General features: G+C 31.1%; 1 protein-coding gene across 2 annotated transcripts in view; it reads left to right on the top strand.

Annotated features, from left to right (window-relative positions):
- LOC113557202 (irregular chiasm C-roughest protein) overlaps nucleotides 1-26,591 on the top strand; it is a 209,240-nt gene that overhangs the window by 100,111 nt on the left and 82,538 nt on the right. For both annotated transcript variants that reach the window (XM_026962583.1, XM_026962585.1), the window contains one exon: nucleotides 13,652-13,873. In XM_026962583.1, the coding sequence (XP_026818384.1) occupies nucleotides 13,652-13,873 (222 nt within the window). The remainder of the gene's footprint in view (nucleotides 1-13,651; nucleotides 13,874-26,591) is intronic.

Raw genomic sequence — 26,591 nt, forward strand, 5'->3', positions numbered from 1 at the left:
ACTGCCAGCGCGCGCGTTAAACGCGGCAGCGGGCGGCTCTGCGGCGCCAAGTACGGCAATAATTGACCCCTGCGGTGGTCGGCGAACGCGCGGCGGGGGGGGTTCGCGCGCACAATTGAAATATTTATGGCGCGTTTCAAAGAAGAAAAACCAATATACACATTTATGTTTTTTTTTTTTTTTATTACTATTTAAACTCTGTATTAATAATGCGTGCGACGTGCCTATACATGTATAAAACACTCACACACACGCACACACATACGCACATGGCACATACGCCTTAACTAAAATGTTCGTTTGTGCTACTTCTATAATTCAAATTGCGCGATTCACAAAACTGGATATGACTTGTGAACAATGTCTACATTGCGTTGCTCGGATAATCTGAATAACATAATAAAAAAAATTAATGTTTTTTGTCCTCTTGGTAGGTACATAAAATTATGTAACTTCAAAACGATTCGTTCGATAAATTTAGATTTTGATACGCCAAAGTTTTTGTGCAAAATATCAACTAAATGATTAACAGTAGGAGGGAAAGGTGGTCGTTTGAAGTTGTATATTCACAGAACACTCCTTAACTCTGAAATAATACGAACATTTTCAACATTTTGAGAGTATAGTCTTTAAATATATTCAAAAATTCCAAAACTCTTATTTTGGATAGCTGTGCCATTAAAGAGAAAAAGGGGTGCATGTAATAAATCGATCAAAAAAAAAAAATAAAAATAAAATTAGTTAATATATTATTACTCGTAAAATATAAATAATATTGATGAATAATTGGTGCACTTATAACACAACTTTGCAAGACAAGCAAATACGAGTGTAGGAATAAGAAAATGATGGAGGCATAGTTTGCAACTATAAGTACCATTCTAGTTAATCAAATTCGAAATTATCTTAATTAATTGAATAACAATAATGACTTTAATATTTTATAGGCGTTGTTCCATCAATATAGTACATATATTAATAAAAAACCTTCGAACGTATAAACAATATGCGACGTTACAATAATGATTATACTTTCTTTTTTTTTTTTTAAAAAACATTTCATTTCCGATATTGAAAGTATGGTAACATCATATCAGTTTCCGTGTTCGTGTATCATATACTTATTGTAACTATACTCGTTTCGGAAATTCTTAGGACCGTATAGTTATATTTAACTGCAGGTATACCATGAGTTATGAAATTGTTCCACACGCAATAATAATAAATATAACATATAATATGTATCTGTGTTAACGTCGAATCGGAAAAAACATACTCATAATTTTCGTTGTTTGCATAATTTTGCATACATTATAATACGGCGGTTTTTACTGCGTTTAATGATAATAAGCTATATTTTGTCGGGTTACATATTGGTCAAAGTATTTAGTTATTCTATAGTTATTCGATTTTTCTTCTTTTTTTTTTTATCAAGTCAAAACGTTATTCATTTTTATCGGTTTGAGGTGAGCCGTACGTTATATATATTAGTATTCGTTGCACACGCCATCATAATATAATTATTTTTATAATACTGTAATGTTTACTCGGCGGCGTATACAGCTATCCTTTACAAATCCTGATACCAGCGAATAAAGTCGACATCGCTTATTATTTCCCGCGGTGAAAATAATTTGAACGAAATCCTATATTATTATTATACACGTAACAATTTTAGTCCGGCCCAAAGTACGATTGTAAAACAATAAAACATGTATATTTTTTTAACCGAACATTTTTTATTTTTATTTTTTTTTCGTCCACTATAGCTGTTTTCGAGGTGTGCGTATGTGCGCGCGCGGCTCACTGCAGAATATACTACGACGATAAATTATAAGGGCTGTTGTTTATCTCTGTCTGGCATCGTGGTGTAACGAAATCGAGATCGCATAAATAGATCCGTCGCTAACGGTCGGAAAGTGATTTCCAAGATGGCTATCAAAAAACGCCTGTTGTATTTGTTATATACATTTATAAACGAATCGCTCGGAGAACAATAATAAAATTAAATTTTCTCGCAGCATTTTTTTTCATTACGCGCGTACATATAATATGTATAATATATATTAAATCACACGCGGTATGTGTACAAATCGTTTTTAGATACCTACCTAGCTAATAGCTATATATGCATGCAACCGACGTTCAGTAGCTATATTTAAACCGGGATAACTGTAGATGTATGTAGATTTTTACTGAATAATTTATAGGTATAGTGTAAATGTTTAAAGTAAAAACACTATACGCGGAGGAGTTCCGTCGAAATATATCAGTTTCGTTCGGCTTTATAATACATAACAAGGTAAACGTAAATATAATATGAACGAGCAGGTGTTTTGAGTTTAAAATCACTTTCCGCGGACTTGTTTTCACCGTATACGCGTTCCGAACGCTCATCGTGTGCAACTATATAGGTACGCCGTAATCATAACAAATCTTGTAGGTATACTACGCATATTTCAGTGTTCAGATGTTTTATTTTATAATAAACCTATTCGCGACTTTCCCTTATTAAATCGTATTAGAACGTTAAACTTAACCAATTTATGTTGTTATATTATATAATATGTTGTGTACCTATGTACATTGTATATATATAATTTAAACACTTGTAAAAATCTATTGGCTCTTTACATAACACAGCGGAATCTCAAGTATATTTAACGAAATCATCTACGAAAGTAGTTCAATAGGATATCAGACAGTTCTTCGACAACGTAGAACATAGAATATAATTAATAAAAGTTATGAGACACGTGTACAACGCGCTGTCACTTTTATATTTCTACATATTACTATTATATTTTTTTTATTATTCGCATCAGTTTCGTGCAGTAAAAATTAGTTTTATTTAAGTGAATACATCCCGTTATTGTATATTATTCGTTTAGCAATAACTACAATCTTACATTATTTATTCAAATACCGATCGGATTTCTGTATGATAACTTGCACCCTTTGCATAGAGGAAAACAATTTGAGTTTTGATTCGTTACGAAACGAGTGGCCAGCAATAGTGAAAACCGAGATCAGAACGAAAAATAATGATAAAAATATTACGCATGTAATATTCTCTTATCATATAGTTATATATATATAGCTTGCCACAGTTATATATTATATAAACGTACATGACGTATCACGCGTATTCGAAACGATAGATCTCTGAGACGAGAGGCTTTTTCGTTTCAAACGCGCAAAATTCGCCTCGGTAATAATAATATCATCTCAAACGTCACTCGAAATCCTCGAGGAATTCTCCACGTTATAATGTTATCGCGTCCGCGTATTATACTATGTACATTACGTATTCATATATATATATATATATTATCATATAGATTTAATAAAAAACAAAACCCTAATAATTGAAAAGTGTCATTTTTTGACATTCCCTACGCGGAGATTTAGTGTTTACCGATATATTAAAGCGTGGAAATATTTTATAATTTTGTCTATAGAAACTTACACATACATATGATGGTTTAACATAATTTTACCTGAAGTGGTGCCGAGAAAGTATATTTAGGTACATTTGAAAAATCTAAAACTATTTGCGTGAAAACTAGCCATACGATGATGATGTGGGTGGATATGGATGCAATAAATTGATTGAGTAAAATTAATGCTTATATACAAATTTACTATGTATATATACTTACGTATCGATATTATTAATAATATTTTTATAATATTGTATACCTATTGCAGTTAAGTACTATACTACGTTATTTCATAGGTTACTGAAGAATTTCTAATTATAGTCACATGACGCCGACTATATTGGCTATTGCTGAATTTGGGAGTGAGCTTAAAATATAACTGCATCACAGTTTGAAAATTTTAACTTGACAACTGAACTCAGCGCCGCTGGCCGGATAATGTATAATTGGCTTCTAAAATGGCTTTCTAATTAGACTGTGTGATTTTTCAAAAATTCTTTTCCTCTCCTTAAAACCTATAAGAACATCATCACTGCACATCAACAGCCACGCGTTCATTATCACGTATGTGCTGCGCGTAGAGCCGCTACCGCGGTACACATGCGCCACGCGTACGCCGGTCAAGTAGTCGAAAAGTATATATTATTATTATAATTATAATTTTTAATAACATAATAATGAGCATCGCATCTATATAATATACAAACTATAGGTACATTACAATATTATACGCTTAATATATTATAATTTGTATTGTACCGTACATGGTAACAGTCGCATTATACCACGATTACCAAGTGGTTATACCATATTATAATAGAGCTGTAATACTTGCGCAGTTACACCCCGTCACGATTGCATTGCAGCCTCATTGTGCAGGTCGTGCTCACTGCAGCTTACAAATTATAACAATTTATAATATACACGCATTTCAGTATAATAATAATTACCATACGGTGATTTTCCAAAACGCGCACAAATACTAACGACGTACAATATATTATAATATTGTAACGAATTGCCGCGGCGGCGTACTTAGGGACGACAATAATTGATGCGGTGTTCGTCACGTCGGGCGGCTGCAGTATATATACACTGTACAGTGTCGCGTACATATAAATATTATGACAGATACATTATAATATATAGTAATAGGATAGCAAGACGAGTGTAGTCTGTTCCCCGGCCGCAGCAATCAACTCGTATGTATCGGAGTGATCACGGACCGGACACATCTAATACACGAAAAACGCGGTCTTTATACAGTTTCGATCGTTCAAAAACACGCGATTTTTTCCGTCTTCTCATATGGTATACTATATCATTGTAGTTCACGTAATTTTAAAAATATGTATCTTTATTTATAAAATTGTCGTCCGTGTGTCACGACGATAAAACCCGATACACCCTGTACAGCACCCGAACATAATAATAATTATTGTCAAGTCGTGAAGCGCGCGAAAAATCTTCTACACCCGAAATTTTCCCAAGTATATAGAGTTTCAGCGTAGGTACCTATATACAGCTGCTGGTATGCATCGATCTTTTAAAACGACCGACCGCGTCTCATCGACTATACCTACATAAATATTATCACTATTCATTTACCGAGCTTGCAAACACGAAAATCGATTATTATATATAATATTTATCCTAATGAGTTTCTATAATTTAGTCGTTTTCATTTCTTGTTATCAGATCTATCGTTTATATTATACCCGTAACTCATATCCATACCTATATTATGAGACTTTATATTTATATAACAATATGATATTATGTTTATATGTCTCCGATTTATTTGTTCTCGTTTTTATTTTAGGATTTTTCGTTTTGCCATATAAACAGCGCACGTTTCTATACGTCAGGGGCTTAAACCTTTTTTTTCAGTCACCGATCCCTTAGGGATATAATGATATATATATAATATAAAAAAACAACAGTTACAGATCCCGCATCCCCCGTCTGATCTGATAAACCCGTTTTTATTTATTTTAAATAAAACTTATTCGATTTCAGCTAAAACATAATATAATTAGATTGTAAAACAACTCGCATAGATTGTCGCAGTATGGATATATTTTATTTTCCAAAATTGAATCATAATGGGTATTTTCTATCAACTAAAAGCGTTTTAATCAAAACTTAAACTGCTATAGCAAGACGTGAACGTGTATATAATATGTGTACATCGCATGTAGCATGTGGCCATTACTAGTTTTGGAATTTAATAATTCGTTTTTGATAGGGAATAACAAAAAGGGTTGTCATCGAAAGTACTGTTATAAATACCGTTTCTTTGTGTAAAAATAAAAAAAAATAATGATAAATAATAACTGATTTCGAGGCCAAGTCTATAGTGATTTTATTATTGAACTTCTTGACCGGGACTACAATATTTTGTATCAGCGTATATTATATAGTTGTCGCTTCCGTTGTATGTTTTGTGATATAACTATAGGGGAGGCGACATCCACGGCAATCGGAATACTGTCGATGTTGCATCCGAAACCTCATGCATATAACCACGTCGTTTATTATAATACGAGTATACAGCATATTATTGTAACTTATATTATATATTATTATAATAGATGGTTATTATTATTATCAGTGCCGCGCGGTAAGAGCCGGAAAAGTAACGACGTCGGAGGATCCACGGTCGATGCTGCGAACAGTGCTATATAATATGTGTGTGTGTGTGTAAACACGCAGGAATTGGATTATTCGAAAAAAAAATGACGTAATCTTGGGCTTCGTGATACGCTCTCAAATCGAACCGACAGCGGGGGGTATAAAAAAAACATATTTCAATCGCTCTGTTTTATAATAACGTTATATTTTTATATTACTCGTCGAAAATGAGATTATCCATCCACGAACGGCGGCGACGTGAAGGCTGTGTATATAGTGTTATGTCCATATTATTTTTATTATTTACCTATTATATGCATAGGTAGTTTCCGTTGGGATAAAAAAAAAATAAAATAAAATAAAATAAATAAATAATAACAGTATTAATATAGGTACGCGTATTATGTACGTATAGACGATTTGCGTACATATTTTACTATATAGATAGATCTAATTACGGCTGGACCATTTAATTTTATGCGATTCTGCGGACAACTAACGGTTATATCATGTTTGCCAGTGCTTCTGCGGCATTATTATGTGCATCTATACGCGATCGCCAATACACAGCGTGACATAATAATATATACATTATAATTTATAATTCAGAGTAATAAGTATTTGCCGGTTATCATATATCAACTGTAAAAATAGGGCCATACAGTACTGCAGTGGTCAATTAAAAAATATTAATAATCTTATTAAGTCGAAATAAATGTCAAAGGTATTCCGTGCCCGATCTTCTTCGGCCGCACGGCAGATATCAATAACCGATTGTCGAATTATTCATCCCATCACGCATGTTTTTCTGCACATTAACTGCACATCTCTATTGACGGTATGCGACTGCAGATTTTTTAACTCTTCCAAATCTCGAGAGAGAAACGGAGAAAAATATACGTAAACTATGTTCTTCTCGCGACCATATTGTATTATAGTATGTATTATATTCGATCGGTGATCGTAATATTAGTATATACAATTAAAATACTATGATCCTTTATTTCTATACACTCTATTTGTAAGGCATTTTAGAATGAAATAAAAAAATCATGAAAAATGCAACAAATCGTTTTTTAAATGCTTTTCGGTTATAATTATTTATGGCGGATTAAAGTTGAGAAAAATACTTATTTTGTTTGTACTATAATGTTGTATTATACCCGCTAAACTGTGAAAATAATGCATTTTGTAATTGTTTTTTTTTTTTTGGCTACATACTTATTGATTCGTTAAAAAATGTGTTGTGCATTACTTTTACATTACTATATACTATTTACATACGTCAGATCTTTGTGATATTGCACCCTAACTGTTGGTACATTATACAATAAGTATTATGTGGGTAATATTTATGTCTTGAACGAGTATTGTAAAAAAGTCTAAATAAAAATAAAAATACTTTCATGGTATATAGGTACCTGTATTAAAATATACGCACTATAATATGATTGTTCTCGTTCCCTTCCACGCATTATCGTACGGTGAGTAAATGGTAAAAAATGCGTTTTATAAATAATTTTAAACGAAGTATATCGGTAGGCTGTGAATATAATACGATATATTATATATATTTATTGAGTGTCCGAACGGTTTTATGCAAAGTATAGTTGACAGATATTTTATAACCGATTTTCCATTGCGTTATATCACTACACTAATAATACAATGAATAATAATATATTATTCATACGCGATTTATTCCCTGATGAATGGAACCAAGAGGCACCGCGGGTGTTTCATGGATTTTTCAGTCAAACACGAGTTTTATTATTTTTATCGCGCAATGAACATTTTAAAATACCTCGCCATGCTATGCATTTTTATTTACTAATTATATATATGTGTAAGGCTAACGGTAGATGATAATGGGATAGCGCTAAGAACAAATAAGCATGCCCCGGTTATAAAATAATATTATGTATACCTATATAAGGCCATAGAAGGCTGGCAGAGACGACATCAAGTGGTGTTGGTGAAGACACCCGCTCCGGGAAATTGTTTGCAGTCCTCTCCCAGTAAGGAATACGAATAATAAAATTTTTTTATTACATAAAATTATACATAAAATATGTAAGTACACTGTTATTTTTATACCATTAGTAATAAAATTGCTCGTTACCCACCTCTTTGCTTATCAGTGTGTTTAATTATTATTTTTATTTTTGTACATATTTGGGTCGTTTGGTATTACATCGATTATTCATAAGCACTATGTATAGTTATGAGTAGTAGGCAGAATTTCAATATGTTCACATTTGATAATATTATCATTGTCATAAATGGAGTTAACTTAAATATTTTGGCCATTTTGGTATACATATATAATATTGTGTTTAATGTGCAAAGCTCAAAGTTGTAAATTGTGTGTAATCACATTTTTTTTCGATAGAATTTTTCAATTGTTATTAGCCTTATTGAGTATAATATGCGCCTAGAGCGGTCATCCGTTATATTTCATATTAAAAACACCAGATTTCCGGTCGAGAGTTTGAATAGTAAGTCCGACAAAACGGTAGCATTTAACACATACATATATGCGAGTAGATATACTCGGTACATGTAGGTACAGATAGAATATCCGTTTAAGTATCACTCGACCAACGTCGGCGGTTACCCGCGTGATTGATGGCGCTTTAAATATAATAATATATTATGTGCCTAATATGTATCAACTGTTGCGGATATAGAAACGCGCGCGCGCACGCGGGTGTATGTTATTATATACATTATACCATGATCATAACAATCGACCGCGTTTTAATCTCTGCCTGTAGGTAGTACGTATATAATATGTATAATATTGTATAGTACGGAAATAATACGATGTGTGAAAAGGTAGCTTAGCGGTAAACGGAGGATAATAATAATAATAATATTTTGTTTACCGAAAACGTGAACTATATAGCGTGCCTGCCTTCATACACTATATAATATATTACTTACAATAATATCGTCGTTTATACATATTACACTCGATAGGATCTAACATCCTACATCAGCACTATGCGCGGCGATATATTATAACGTACGGAAGGCATTAGGCACGCCGAGTGGAAATTAAATAGTTTAAAAATATATACGCATACCACATATTATTATACTACGTACCGCGGTTAGTTGCGATATGATGTATCGCGCGTATAATTATAAGTCGTTTTGTGTGCGCTTTCCCGTTTTAGTGCGTTTAAATAATAATAACGCGTCCAGTATATATAATAATATGTAATAATATAACGTGCGTAGCACGGCAGTGCCGGAATGGCTTAACCCACGAACGATTTCGTATTTTGTTCAGAACATTTTAGACTAATGCCCGATGTAAGATATTCTTAATAAAAGAAGAAGAAAAATTTTCCGTTGTACCCCCGATAGTCTTGTTTGCGGGGTCCGCGGTAAAACAGTGCGACCCTGTGACTTTACACAAGACAGACCAGGTTTTTATTTCGACAAGCGAATTCATTATCATTTTTGACAGTCGTGGAAAGGGCCAGATCCATCGACTTTATACAAAGTAAATATACCAATCGCTAAATGTATCACTTACTGAACAAACAAATGTGCATTAACCGCGGTGTTTCCTAGTCACGATATTCACTATAGTCATTAAAGTAAATTCATTAATTCACGTCTGTTTGACGGCGATAACATATATTATATATTTACGTACGTAAGTTATAGTACTACTAATGCACCTACTATAGTTACGTCCCAATAATAATAATAATAATAACGCGATAAGAACAGTAATAATATTAATAGTAATACAACAGAATAAAACGACCCTTCGCGAAATGTTTGGTACCCTCAGGTATTATATATACTTACATTATTATTACATTATATATATATATAATATGTATAATTTACAACAAGACGGAATAGAGGTGCACCGCAAAAACATTGTAAAACGCGCGATTTTGGACGTGACGCACACTGCAGTGCCATATTATACCTAGCACACTATTATATTATTATACTCGTGTATTCGCCGCAGAAAATCGTCTCGGGACTCCCTAGCACACCACTATATATGGATAATGCTATAATCCCTTCGCCCCTAGGACCACCCCTTTCCGCGTCGTCCTATTCGGTCATTGTCGGGTGGACTCGTCGGCGGACAGCACACACATACACGCACTCACACATATAATATTAACACACGTAACATTATGTGTATGCAAAAGTACGTATGTTTATCGTGTAATTTACCCGCTGGTCATCGTTATACATCCCTGACCTGCGCTCGATTCCACTCGGTGACCAGTTTAATGTACATATGACCTACATACATATATATATGCACACAAATCGTATACACATGCTTAAACACACATACGCGTACAATGACCGAGCCACACAATGTACGACACTATATAGACTTAGCCGAGTCGGCTTTAACGTCCAAGTCGTGGCTAAAACAGCGGACTGTTCTCTGTATACGAAATCCGCAAGAGGTTTGTGTTTACATCCGCTGTTTGTTTGTTCGAATAATAATTTTGAAACGTGCAGATATTATTACGACTGCAGCGACCAAATTAATTAATAAATACGCTGGATATCATTTATGTTATTCGATCCTTGTCGATGACGAAATAATCGCCGTAAGCGTTTTGATAAAAACAAAAAAAAAGTCAGCCATTTCCCGATTTTCAATAAACGTTACATTTCGGGCACAGGTAGATGCGGATATGTAAATAGGCAATATATACATGTATACGTATTTACCTAACCTTCGGCAGGAATGCGTAGGCGAAGGACTAATACACGCCCACACCGTCGTGTATAATAATGTGCGCTCTATTCCCGTAACGTTTTTCCGCCGGTGTACATGCTTAATTGTAAGCATATAATATATTATATATTATACATGGTATATATAGTCGAGAGTCGTTCGATATAAATATAAATCGTTTTTGTTTATATAAAGTAAAATAATATAACAGTTTGGTACGATTTCGTATTGTTTGAAAAACTAAATTTTCTGTCTTAACGTTGTTTGCGCGCGTAAGCAATATATACGTGCGATGTATGAAGTGTGCATGCGTTTAATCGTTGTATTCGATTTTACCGTTTATCGAAAGTGTGCGTAGACATATTGTTTTTTTTTATTCATACAAATAATAATTTCGTCATAATCGATCAATTTGTATAATTGTATTTAAATTCAAATTCAGAAGTTTCTAGATAAATTACCTATCACCTATATATTATTCAACTATCTATCAGAATATGTATTAAGTATCATATGATGTAAATAACATCCAGTTTATAGGGTTCTATCTCCTTCTCTAATCCAAAATACTGTTAATGCGTGACTACGTATACGTAATACGACTATAAAATTATCGTTAATCATGTGAGATAAATTACTGCAGCAGCATACTTTTGTATATGATATATTTATATACAAATAGGGTATTGAATTTTCAAATGGACTTCATGGAATATTTTAAGATTATATAAAATCGCAAGGATTAATGTTTATTTCATTAGAATATGAGCTACTATTTCCTGTTGCTTTATACGAAAGCCGATCCAAAGCAGAACTAATTAAAAACCGTATATTATAGATTGGAGGGGCTTCGGGTTAGATGTTAAAGACAACCTATATACACAGGATCTCGGGATAGTCGGTACACTATATATAACGTAAATCATACATTCTTGTGTGTGTAAATATATATTTTGACTATACATGATGATATTGTGATGCAGGAAGTGAAAACGAAAAATCGACTCTCATCCGTCTGTCGATGGGCCGCGTGTTAAATTTAGAACCGTTAACCAGACTCGCGTGCAACGCGTTACCGAAATCTAAAAACGTATGCCTTCGGGGGTGTTTGACGTATTGGAATAAACGTTCCGAGATGAAAACTTCAACACCCACCTGTGTATACTGTTTGTATTTTTTCTATTGGGGTTGCGACCGCAGTCACATACGCGCCGTGTGTATATAAACACGTCACTGCAGTAGACGTGCACGTCAACGTCACTAACCGCAGCCCTTATAATATAATATTAGTTTATGTTGTACAGGGTGATTTCAATTTTTATTGTTATTCAGTTGTTTAGGATTTTTTAAGGACGTTATTATAGTGCATTAATAATATCAAACACTTTGCTTTTTTCCGAATGTCAATCAAACTTTACTGTTAAAAAATATACGAAAATGTAATATTCTTTATCGTTTAATTAAATCCGGAAAAGTGTATATCATATCGCGTCAGTTTCCAGTAAAAAACATAAAATTCTCCCTTATCCCATTATAATAAATGTCATTATAAATTATATAGCTGGTACTCGTGTGTATCGTTATACAGATAGATAGATGATGTTTCATAGCGAATCTGATCACAATAATCGTGTAACTATTATAATATTATTATTTAGGTACTCTATAACTGATATTATCGTAATGAATCGATTTCGCGTTGTAAAATCCTATATAATAACATAAGAGTAGAAGAACGAACTTTTTTCGGTCAATAAATCTATATAATAATATATTGTCGGACGTGGTCGATGTGGTAAGATAATATTATAACGCATGCATGCTGCTGTGCGTACGTTATAAAACGGTATTACCGTTGTAGTATATAACAATGTTACTCTTACGATTTTTACGATATTACTCTTTATTGTACAGTGCGATCATCGCTTATAATAATAAATCACGGGTACAACCCGGTGATGGTGTGTAATCTAATCCCATGCAAAGTCCTCTGGCAGCACGTCATCTACCGTGTAAATTGCACACGCATATATTTAGTTACGAGCAAATTAAACACCGTGTTGTTATACATATTATATGTATTTTATATGGTATATTATAGTATACTGTGTGTAAATATTATAATTACAGAGTTTGGTGGTTACTGGTTAATTAATTTATTTTTATTAAAAAAATTTAATACTTTTTGCATAATTATTAATTATGATTTAAAACTGTGGTAATTAATATTGTATTATTATATTGTATTCGATTAATTTTACAAATCGGAAACATGCTGCAGCCGGAAATAATCGTTTGGATACAACGATAATGTTATTATAACATATACACACGTTTCTTGCTCATTAGTTTATTATAATATGTATATATAAATGTGTGTGTATTATACACACAGAGAACAACTTACATCATAAGTAAAATTTGTGCGTGCGTGTTTAAAGTTCGTGTCAAGGAATAAAAAAAATAAAAACAGTTTTTTATTTTGTGTATACACGCCGTTATTCAACAATATAACAACAACAACAATAATAAAATAATATGTTTATAATCGTAGTTTGATATAATATACATGTAATCTCGTCACCAGATACAGCAACTTTTTCAATATCTTTTTTAGCACTGGTTACCGTCGTTTTATATAAACTGCTGTTGCAACAATCAGCCATCTATTATTATAATTATTTAACGTATTCAATAATCGTTTACTATATTTAATTTCGGCCTATCCTTGCGCGATATCCATCGTCCTGAAAATGATTTGCTATGTAAAACTATTTTAATTCATCGGTGTACAGCTTGTTCACTAAATTAACATTTTTTTTTCTCTTTTGCGATGTAGATCACTTGGACCGACGGCTCCGGTAATCCGATCGAAGACGGCGTTGAATCGTCTAGCCATGCCATGGCAGCTGATAGCAAACGGTTTACCACCAAATCCATTCTGAAAATGATACCGAAAATGGAACACCACAACACGTCGATATGGTGTCAGGCGCACAACTTGGCTGTTGACAAAAAGTTACAGACGAAAATCCATTTGTACGTCAAATTCGCTCCGAAGGTGAGTACTCGGTCAAACCACACGTAAATAATTTATTTCAATATAGGGTGATTTGGCATTCGCCAAACTGTATTCTAACCACCGACATAATATTATAAATAGTGCATACGTTCTCTATAATGGGTTTTAATTTTTAAAATATGTCATGGAATTAATAGTTTATTTCAATTACTTAAGACATTGTTTATGATTACATTGCGTATAAAGTATGATGTTTTTAGTGCACGGCGCAAACTGTTACTCATCAAACAAATTCGATCCTTTTTTTTTATCGAAACCGAAATAATTGATCAAGTTTATATGTATAGTTTTCAAGTTATTTTACTTTATACGCGTACAATAAGGATTTAAGCTTGCTATGAACATTTGAATATATTATATAAATTAGCGTATATATGGTTTTGACCATCATAATGGGATTAAACATAAGACTATAATAATTGAATCGGTAATATTTATTTAAATACTAATATAACCCGAATAGTTCTTACAAAATATGAAATCTATTTTATATTTTATGTACATAACCGTATATTTGGGAACCCAGAATATCTACAGTATTATATTATATTCAACCATTCGCATATTATTGGTATTCACAAAGTGGGATTATAACTTATGAACTACTCGTTGAATTTTCTATTTCAATGAGTTCAAATTTTCAGAAAATTATAAATAAATATTAAAAACATTTTGGCAGGTCACTAGAAATGATTTCCAAAAATACCAATTTCAAAAATTCACCATTACAAATGATACACTTTGTAGTGATGTAGTTGGGGGGAGTATTGTGCATGCTCGGAGAATCTCTTTTTATACCTTATACGATGTATTATTTAAAGAATGCAAGCAGTGATGATGATATTGCTCGTGCTTAATCTGTTAACTGTAAATTTATGTAATTTCAAAAACGGTTTAATACAAAACGTTAAATAATCACGGAAACTGACTATGGAGTCGCGACGTGGACATGGTTAAGACCAAACGTAAACCACTACAATAATATAGCTATGGTATAGCGTTGGTATACTCGGGCAATATAAACGGATATTTTTTATTTTGGCAGCCATTCTCTAAATTATAATATAATATTATCACATAGATATTAGATTTTTAAAAAACGTATTTTGAGACGACGATACATTTCAAGAGTGCCACGCACGCTACTTGATAGCATATAATATTATATATTTTACCAATGATATATTTTCTATTGTGCGAGCAAACGTGTACTATTATTATAATCTCAAGAGCTTCGCGGAAAACGATGTTTTCTCAAAAAATACTAGTCGGCGGCGTCGGGACCGTCTATTGCACATGCGCCCATTTATTTATTTAATATATATATATATATATATATATATAATAGGAGAGCTGCAGAACAATACGGATAAAGCGTACATAAAACATCTATACGAGTAGGTTTATTATATCATATTACGAAATATAATTCATAAATAGAGATACGTGTATACCGTTCAGGGGTGTTAAAGCGCAGCTCTAAATAATTTTCCCCGAAACGGCGCTAACTAATAAAGTTTATTATTTTTCTACGCACTCGTTCACGCCACACTCGCCGCCCACCTCCCGCCCGAACCATAGAAAGTATCGCCGTCAACACTACCAGCATCAGCAATATACTATAGCAGTACTTACGTTTTTATCATATACTATGTATAACTACTATCTATAAATAACGTTGCACTTTTATATAAAAATAATAATATGTTTATTAGACAAGTATTGTAACATACACAGGGTGATTATTTACATTAAAAACCAGACAATATCTCTGGAAATATAATAATATACGTCATATTATAAGGAATTTTTTTTTTTTTTTTAATTGAAAAGTTTGACAGCAAATACCATTTTATTGTCATTTCATTTCCTTTGAATTAAAGAAAAAAATGTTTGTTTTCATTTTCTGATATACTGTCTGGTTCACGATAAAATAATCGTCATATATATTTATGTTACACACACTTCTTACACTCAATAAATACGGTTCTCAACTTGCTATCATATCATCCAGTAATTTAAATAAAAAATATATTAACATGATTAAAAACTTATTTTTTGAAAATTAGGCATTTTTAATAATTTAGTTTTTGAAAATTAAAGACCTACACAAATGCAATAATTTAAGCATCATTATGTATATTATCATTGAGCTCATCATTATTTGCTTATCAACGAAGCGACCGTAAAGTTCATAGTGTATATTTAATGTATTGTACATTACTCGAACAGTTTTTATTGATTTAGGTATATTATCATTTTAAATTTAGACTACAATAGAATGGTGGGTCACTGATCCTAACCTTGACTAACTCACTTATCATAAAGTCCCATCTGATCTGAACTCAATCTATATCTCAATTATTACTATCACAATGCACAAAAACTATAATTAACATTTATATCTACATCAATATATATATATATATATTGTAGAAATGTATTATGAAATTAGAATTATTTCAATATGCGTAGGTCAATATTTACCAACAGATGTATACGAGTGAAAAATGTATGCGAAAAATAATGTAAAATTTATTATTTTTTTTAAACAAGTGCTTTCACTGTGGTGAAGAATCATCCCTGTATATTATATTAACACGTGTGTGATATTTCAGATCGCCGTTTTCCCCTTGTGTATACAATCGTATTTTATCAAATAATATTCCATCCGCCAACTTTCGTTCGAAAGTCAAGTAAAACGATCGATGTATTAGCGTATATACATACCTATATTATGGTTTTTAACTAATATAGAAGTAGTCATTATAACAAGTACAAAACTATAGGTCATTGTACACATGTAACTGTTAGTTATATTATACTCAAACAAGTATACTACTGCGTTTCAAAGGAACTGATAAAAATCGTCGTTTTTGAAATTAATTAAAAATATATTTTTTTTACAACGCTCTTACTACTATACGGGAGGCGAAACGAATGTAGATTGTCGTATATATAGTATATACCTATGCGTATTGTGAGTAGTAGTACGGTTTTTATCAGAGATTTAATTAATTTATGATTCATATATAATGCGGTGTTTTTTCAAATATATATATATACATTTATCTAAAAAAAAAAAAAACTAAAAAAAATTCAAAATACAAATACAAATGCAAATTATATTTGTACAAGTTTCTGTCGAGAGATCTGAAACTAATTAAAACACTTAATACCGTACGGCCGTTTATGAATTATACGAAGAAATTAAACTTTCTTGAGAATACATTTAAATTTTAACTATTTAATATTATAATGTATACGCACACATTATGCAAACACGCACAATTCACATTCATATACACTATACAGTATACAGAGTGAGCTATTTTGTTGTGAACCAGTCAATTCGTCAAATATTCCAAAACAAATATTGTTGGTTCATATAAAAAGGCCGTTTTTCACTCGTGATAAAACGTCAGCATAGATCTACAATGGAATATTGCAAAGTTCATACGTCTTTCCACGTATAATTACAATATTATAATGTCCGGCATTATTTATGATTTTCATACAAAAAAATCATTACGTGTAATAATATAGTGTAATGTGCGTGTGGTTATAGTACGCAACCAAACCGCCACGGTGTTAGTACGCATTAAATTTCGGTTTAACGCTTTTTTAATATTAATCTATTGGATACTTACCTATATTACCTATATGTGTGCAAACGATTTTTCGATCGTACGGTTCGATAGTGTAACGTGTGCTGCAATCAATCAGATATTCTGTTCGATTAAAAACGCGTATCGCATACACCGCAGTGGTTATTATTTCAATCGAAGATAATTAAATAATGTTATGTAGATCGAAATAAAGCGACGTAATCTTACGGATTCGGGATTTCTAAATATATATTGGTACCTATATATTAAAATAATGTGTGTATGTGTGTGTGTTACTTTTCTTAGCGGAATACTGCAGCAATCTCGACAGGATTGAAAAACAAAAATTGTGACTATTATATTATATTATGATTAATATAACTAACGCTTATCGGATCGTATCGACGGCGACGAAGGTATTTCAATATAATACATTCGATTAATGAATTTCGAAATGAAATCGTCTCCAAAATTAAGTAAAAAAATAATTCGCGTAATAGTAGCCGGCAGTGCTCGAGATTCGACGAATTGCTGCGGCAACAACTTACTGACATATTATATCATTATCATCGATCCGAAAAGTCACGTGTCGATAAAGTTTTCATACTGATACGACTTTATTCATTAAAAAATAGATACCCTAACCTTTCTACTATAATATTTATAGATGATATGTCGCTTTTATTATTACTTAACACCTATTTAATCTGTAAATTTGTATATTTATCAAAAATTGATTATCAAAGTATTATTTGTTCCTCACAAAATTTCATATTTTTTCAAGATATATCTATTAAATTTTAAATGATAACATACGGGTGTACGTAAAAATATGAATGTAAACTTGACATTTAGTAAGTACCAAATCATTTTCTCTCATTTTCAGATTCAAAACAATATCGCAAAAATAATAACAATAATAAAATGTTAAATAATCATATCACAATGTTTATTCAATTCAAAATTAAAGTAACCTTTCACCTTCAGTTGATTATATATTAAATACATTATAACATTTTATCTTAAAAGTCCCTACTCTGTTTTTGATATCCACAAATAACTACTTTAACCAACTTAATAAATTATTCGTCTTACAGAATTTCAAATAATTTTGATTTCTCCCTTCGAAAACTCACTATGTTAATTGACTTAAAAACTAAAATAATTTTATTTGCACAGTGACAAATATATAATTTTCGATTATATTTTCAAGACAGTTAATTATAATTAAATTTGTGTACTTTACAATAACTACTCTACTGTCAAAAAAATATTTTCAGAGTGTTTATAAACATAATTTATCAAAAAAATTAAAACAATCCACACTCGGGAATATAGTATACTTTGTAACATGAAAATACTAAATTTTTTGCGATACCTGAAACATTTTTAATTAATAAAAATAATTATATTTTTATGTCTAAAAACTAGTTTTCAATAAAATTACATAGACCATAATACATATGTGTTTGTGACCCCCAAGGTAGTCACAGCCACCAGGTATAATTATACCACTGGATTATAATATCATTAGCCGTTAAAAGCTTAATAAATTATTCTTAAACAATTACTTTATAAACTCTATAATTTAGACAAATAATATATTATTTATTGTTATACTTGATAATTTGATAATTTTTAAAATACCTATGTAAAGACATTAAGTATTAATAAAAATCATAATTTTAACCTTTCCAATGATGTTTTGCAACTTAAACCATTTGTCTTCAGCTATTGTTAGTCGGAAGGAAAATTCGTGGTGTGAATAAAAACGATTTCGAAATACAAAAAGTATATCATATAATTATTTGATTTTTTTGTTTATTTATATATATATATTTTTTAAATTGATTGGTATTATAGGTAAGTACATTTGATACGACAACAATTATTTGAGCATTACCATTTTTAAACCCAATTGTTACGTTTTTTGAAATAATAAGTGCGCAGTTCTATTTTACACAATGGTATAAAGTTTAATGTTTATATTTATAGTATAATACAATATACTACAAGCACATATAACTATAACTCAATTTATAAAGTCTCGCGGTTTTTAGAAAATTGAAAAAATAACCTCATGAACACGGCTAATAAATGTATACTACTACAGACATATTAATTAAATGTAAAATTGTCAGATCTTCATCGCGATACGCTTATATTTATATATTTATACACTTGGGAACAATAACATTTCGACACGTTGCTGTTGCATCTGTTTTTATATAAACATTCACCACGCGTTCGGCTGAAATAATAACTTGGGCCCAAGTGACCAATGTAATTTAGATAGGTAAAAAAAAAAAAAGGAGATGTTGTTCTCGAGTTTCTTATCATTTTCATTCGAATAACTCGTTTTGGATTTTTTTCACGTCGATGAGTATCAGTGTACCACAGTTATAGCCTGCTGCTGCAGCCTGTCAAAGACGTGTTGGCTAATTATATTTTCCCAAAACTAGCTTTATAATTTATTATATTATCATTTCCGTTTGTCCGGTACTCGAGCATTTAAAATATAATATAATTTAATATTAGATAATATAATAGTATAAGCTTTTATATTAATAACAACTGATTCACACAATATATTAAACGCGTTTATAATATTATTCATAAAATATATTATAGAAACCGCGTTTGTAGTGCATATTATCGAGTTTTCATTTTTTAACACGATAATGGGATTATAATAGTATATAAAAGTGATGTTCTGTGCGTGACTAATAACCTGAAACATGCCGCTGTGGCACTCCGTCGTGTAAGATGACAGATCAACGATAATTCGACGTGAAAGCCCTATAAATATATATTATATAGATAAAGGCATCTTAAATATATAATATATGATGCGTTTGCTACTGGCTGCTGTTGTATTCGATTAGATTTCACAAACGTTTTGACGTTTCAATCTTCGTGGCAGGCTTTCGGCTCATAATTATATAATGATAATATGTTACGCATAATATTGTGGTATTGAGAAAAATTGCAATGATTATCGAGCGGTATTGTAGACGTATGCGTAACGTTAATGTGTGACGAGCGATATACTATATATACACGATTAAAAATTGTAAGTTTTACGTCGTATACCTATGTAAACGACAATGTTTATTATAAGTATATATACATATTTTTTCAGGGTTAGAATCTTAAATTCGTACAATTATATGATTTTAAATTATTCCAATTTTATTATATTGTTAAATTATTTTAAATACATAGATCGATTTTCTATACAAATGTATGTTTTATTAATTAAAATAAAATCGATTTGTATGCAAAAATTATTAAAAAAAAATTATAATTTTGATATAAATTAATGGTTTTATTTTTTTTAAATTTTAATACAAATTATTTAGAATATCATTAATAAATATTTTTGATCTTAACATTAGGTACTTTTGAATTTTTAAAAGATTTTTAGGGATGTTTAAAACTGATTTCTAATCGATCTCAAGTCCTGTATTTATTACTCTTATGAATTAAAGGAGTAGGTTTGTTAAATGGAATTGTATAACTTCGTAATAATTAACGTAATGCACAACGGGAAATACATTAATTAATGATTCCTGATTCGTTATCATTACTGCATTGGTGCCGCAGTACGACCGCAACTATACGAATTATTCGCGAATGGGTCAACTTATTTTCTATCAAAACATTTACATATTATATTTGAGGCGCTTGAATTGATAAATTATTACTAGACAATGACGGGATGTTGCGCGCGATTTAGATTCGACTTCTTATTCTTGGTTAACGATTATTTCTCTCTTTTTCTCTCTCTGTCTTACCTTAAGCCGTGTACCGCTAACGCCATCTGCGGCAGCTTATAGACATGACACACTATAGAACACGAGATAGATACGTGCGCGTTTTGTAGAAAACGAACGCGAATCGTACTATACAGTGGCAGGTCGATATAAATTGATTTTTACGACATTGCATTATTATGTACCTGTACAATAAAATATATGATATACGCACGTGTATTATGTGACCGGGATCCGCCCATCAAGCACAGCAGCAAAATGTGCCGGTATTAGGTCGACGTGTCGGTATTAGGTCGGAGCTGCTACTACGGTGGTATCGTAGTTATGAGCAGGAAATAAACACCCATTTGGTTAATCGAAAAAAAAAGAAATAAATAAAAAGTCTGAACCCCCGTGTGCGATAGGAATCGTAAATCGTACAAACTTTTTTAAATTACTATAAACCTTCACCTGTGTTTTATTATTATTATTATTTTAACGCGTGTGTGGTGTGTATATGTAAACGTATATATAATATATTAATAGTAAACCGACATACGAAAAATATTGAGCTATCGACCGAACCGCATACGTCGTCGTCGATTTCATTACGATATTAAATGTACGATCGACATTGCTCTGGCTGTCTATTTCTCTCTCTTTCTGTATACATATATATAAATACATGTTTATATATATTTTACGGGACAGACTTCTGTAAATTATATATTATAATATTATTTAGATCTGTGAACGTATTAACGTAATGCATTTTTAAGTTTTTTTTTTTTTTTCATTCGTTGTAGAATTATAGAATAATTACCTAACCGTATACGCTTAAAATTTGTTTTACATTATACTATTTATTAATATTTTGTGCAGCTTAATAGTTCTATTATGCGTAACATTTTCGCATATTTTGAGTGTTTGAGCAGGGTTTATATCATAATACATTACGTTTTTAAATTTTAATAATATCAAATATTATTGTTTTGACAGTTCAGAGGTTTAGACAATATGTATTCTTCTTTACTTTTTCATTTGTTCCACAAATGCATGCTTATTGAGTTATTTTAGTTAAATTCACAGTTAATGCGTCGTACAAATATACAATATATTATAATAAGTGTATGTGTGTGTGTGTGTGTGCGCTGAGCAATCTACACGTTTATAGTGCAATATTATTTAATAATATGTGCACTGTGCATATTATAGTATATTTTATATTTATGGGAAACGTTTATTTACACACATATAGTATGACATTATTATTATAATATTAGTATGACAGAGAAGATGCTAAAATACGCGAGAAGACATTTTATTATTATTATTTTTTATTTTATCAAATTTTAAATTATTTTCATTAAAATATATTTTTTAAAACGGCCGTCTCCGATTAAGAACTAATATTCAAACGTATGGTGTTTTATCTAACTTTCGTAGTGTAAAATTCACTAGGACAAGTGATTAAATCGTATAATTATGTAACCGTATTCCTAAAATAAACGCACCTACAGCAACTGCCTACATAATTAAATATAAAAATAACTGTACGTTTGTAACATTACTAAGATACATTCAATTAGAGTAAAAATAACCATCATCACGACAATGTACGGTTCGGGTTTAACTCCTAGTTCACGTTATTTTTTACGGGGCCATGTTTAAAAACTGTCATCATTCACGAGCAAAGACACTCCGACGAGTTTACAAGATTTGAAAAAAAAAATAATTACGGATTATAATTACTATACACTGCATGCTGTCGAATTACCCAAATCCACATTATATAAAGCTAAAGCAAAAGTTTCTAAGACGATTTGTTTTTTTTTCGAAAATTTTTCAGATTACATAGCTGAAGGAATAGCGCGTAATACATGCTTCGGTTAATCGTGATCTTAATAAATCAATATATAAGTAAAATATAACATGTACATAGTAAGCTCGCCAAAATTTTTTTTAGGTATATATTACATTTTTTTTTTTATCAAAATCCGTTTAGTTATTACTTATTACTTATTTCTATAGTTATATAAACTCGCGTATACATGTTAGCTGCGTATGCTTCAATCAAGTATCGTTCTTTGCACTCCATTGCTTGTAACTAAAAATATATACTGTTGAAAATGTATACGTCGTGGCGTATGTCACGTTCAATTTAAATACAATATAATAAATTATTGCACCGAATGAAAGTCAAAATATTGTACGAGGACGTTGACGGATGGCATTTCCTTAGTCTAGGCAACACGCTATTATATGAGAGTTGCTCCCCATGAAACGCTCCAACACAGCTCTACTAACCGAAATGTTTTCGTGTTTTACTACGATAATTCATTCCAAAAATATTAACCTGCTGCACCCTCTTGTATTCACAACAACGCGGATCGCCGGTTAAAATCGTATATAGTCGGCACAGTGCGTTGTACTGTATACGGTGTGGTTTACCGAGTATGATCACCACCCACAATTTTTTATTTAATAATAAACATATTAAAGTTATGATTATCGGATTTTTCGGGACCAGCGCGTTTTTGATACGAAAACTTCCCTCGTATAAAACGTCTGTGCGTCGGATAATATATAATAATAATCGTGTACCTAATATACGCATATTTACGTATAGGCACATAATAATATAACTTGCTGCTTTGTTTATAAGATGCTTGTCCGTTTTACTGCAATAAGCAATGCATTCAAAATCGTGGTAAAAACTAGAAATATCACAGTGAATTTCCCCATGTGTAGGATATCACAATTATTCGACTAAATCGTCATTCTGCAATTCATTACATTCACTAGATCGATGATAGAATATGATGCATACATTACACGCGGATCACCCCAGCTGCTCGCATATACTAATAATAATAATAATAATATAAATTATACTTTATACCTACGTGAACAAGTGATATAGGTACTGCACCATAATATACGACCGCGCCAACCACCACACGAATGTATCAAATATCACATGCGTATACCTCTACTATCACAATATATATGAGTCGTCGTTGTACCTTGTACACACATAATATTATATTATATTTATACACACATATAGACGATCGCGGTAAACAGCGCAATAATTAATCGTGTTTAATCCTATTGCGGATTCAGAGAAAATGTTGACTTATCGACGCTCGTAATCGCGTTAAATTATTACCAAAACACTGCAACTCGCGTACGTATTGTATATATATAATACGCAAGTATAACCCACAAACACGCACGCGTGTTTAAATATATATATACATATAGGGTGATTCACCCCATTTTTTTTTTCAATAACGGTTTTATTTATTAATTCTTTGTAATTTGGAAATATACACACTTGCCCGAAAATTATTCGTTCGAATTTGATTTTGATGTGTCAACGTTTTATGAAAAATTATCCGGTAAATAATTTATAGTGAAAAGGGGTTTGGTTTTTTTAGAAAAATAAACAATAAGTTTTATCTCCACAAGTCATTTATCGAACGTTACAAAAGATTTCAATAATACAAAAACATCATAATCTCCGTTAAGTATAAAAATTCCGAAAATCTTATTAGGTATTTTAAATAACTGCATAATGAAAAAATAAAAAGGGTGAACACGCTCGATGAATCACCCTGTAAATACGCAATTGTCGAGTGGCGTACGCCTAAGTATATATTACCATACCGGTGCACTGCACTTTATACTATAATGCACGTATTGTAACTATTATACTCGTGTATACACAATAATATGTGTCTCTGTACAACATGTACGAGAACATTGAACTGTATATGTCTGCGTCTTCTGTTTATATTACCTAACGACTCTCTCCTCACTTGAAAGCAATTAACGATCTTAAATAGAGAAAAATAGAACATAAATATTTAGACAGCAGTACGATGAAATATATAGTTTGAGCTAAACCGCGTTCACTTCGTTGTTACTGTTTAAAAATAATCCCCGAGCACTGGAAATGATGGTTGCAGCGCGTCGAACGTATTCATCACACAACTCGGGAATTAACCGTTTTTGCGAAAAATGAAAAAGGTTCAATTTCTAGGTTAGGTTTTTACCTATCCAATTTACCAAATAGTACTATTAATCTATAATCAATAATGAATAATGATTAAATACAGAGTAAAACTGGTCACATTTATACTTCACACAAAATAATAAATAAAATAATGTACAATAAGAAGTACCTAATGTGAATAGATTATGAAAGCTATGTATGATGTCAATATCAAAAAGTTTCATCACATCATTTTTCAAGTTCACAAAGAAAACTTAAATATGTTTCATGCGTAAAAAAAAATTGTCATATTCTATAAAAGCATAAATTTTCAGTTTTAAAAGTTATGATTCTCAATAGATCAACACCACACGAGAAATATTATTACCTCATAAATTCTAATAGAGTTTTCCTGTATAATGTTTCGTTTATACCACGGTATATAGACTTTGGAATAACTGAAATATCCCTTGTGGTCGATTTAAACGGAAATTTAATTATCATATAACAGTAGACGGTACCGGCACATTTTACCAGACAGGCGACAGTTTGACAGCCACACAACGGAAATTTTAGCATCAATCAACATTACTCCCCGTGGTCTTTTGCTTGCACACACGCTATTAACACAGTGATATATTTTTAAAAAAATCGACCTATACTGAGTGTATTCAGTTAACCGGACAACATAATTTAAAAAAAAAATTATTATTTTTCAATTTTTATTGTTGTAAAAGGTAAAACCCAACGATCTCCTTCAAATAAATCATTCTATAACCATATGGTTAAAATTTTCCCGATTCTCTGATGCATGCACATGCATATTTTATGTCTTTGAACTTTTGCAGTATTAATAAATCATTTTTTTTTCAAAATAAATAATACTAAAAACCGTTTATCTATAAATTTTGGAGTTTTTCTATAATATAATATTGTTACTCAATACTTTTTAATTTAATTTTAATTTTATAGATATATACATACACGAATACTGGGCCCCATTAAGAGAATTCGTGTGGAAGCCCAGGAATTAAAAAATATAGTTACATTAGAATCTCAAATAGTTATATGTAAAAAAAAGAAAGAAAAAAAAGGTTGTTAGTTTTTTAAAAACATACAATCATAATATTATTTAAAATTATTAAACTAAAATTAACTACAAATTGATTACACTGTATTGAGTATTGGCAAATATAAATTTATGTTATTAATTCGTTATGAGACTCCTCCGATAACTATTGCAGAATTATTTTTTTAAATAAATAACTGGAACGATTTTTATTTCGGATGGTATTTTGTTACATAATTTGATACCAATTACTCCAAAATGTCTA

This window comes from Rhopalosiphum maidis, chromosome 3 (genome assembly GCF_003676215.2).
Source record: "Rhopalosiphum maidis isolate BTI-1 chromosome 3, ASM367621v3, whole genome shotgun sequence".
NCBI classification, from domain to species: domain Eukaryota; kingdom Metazoa; phylum Arthropoda; class Insecta; order Hemiptera; family Aphididae; genus Rhopalosiphum; species Rhopalosiphum maidis.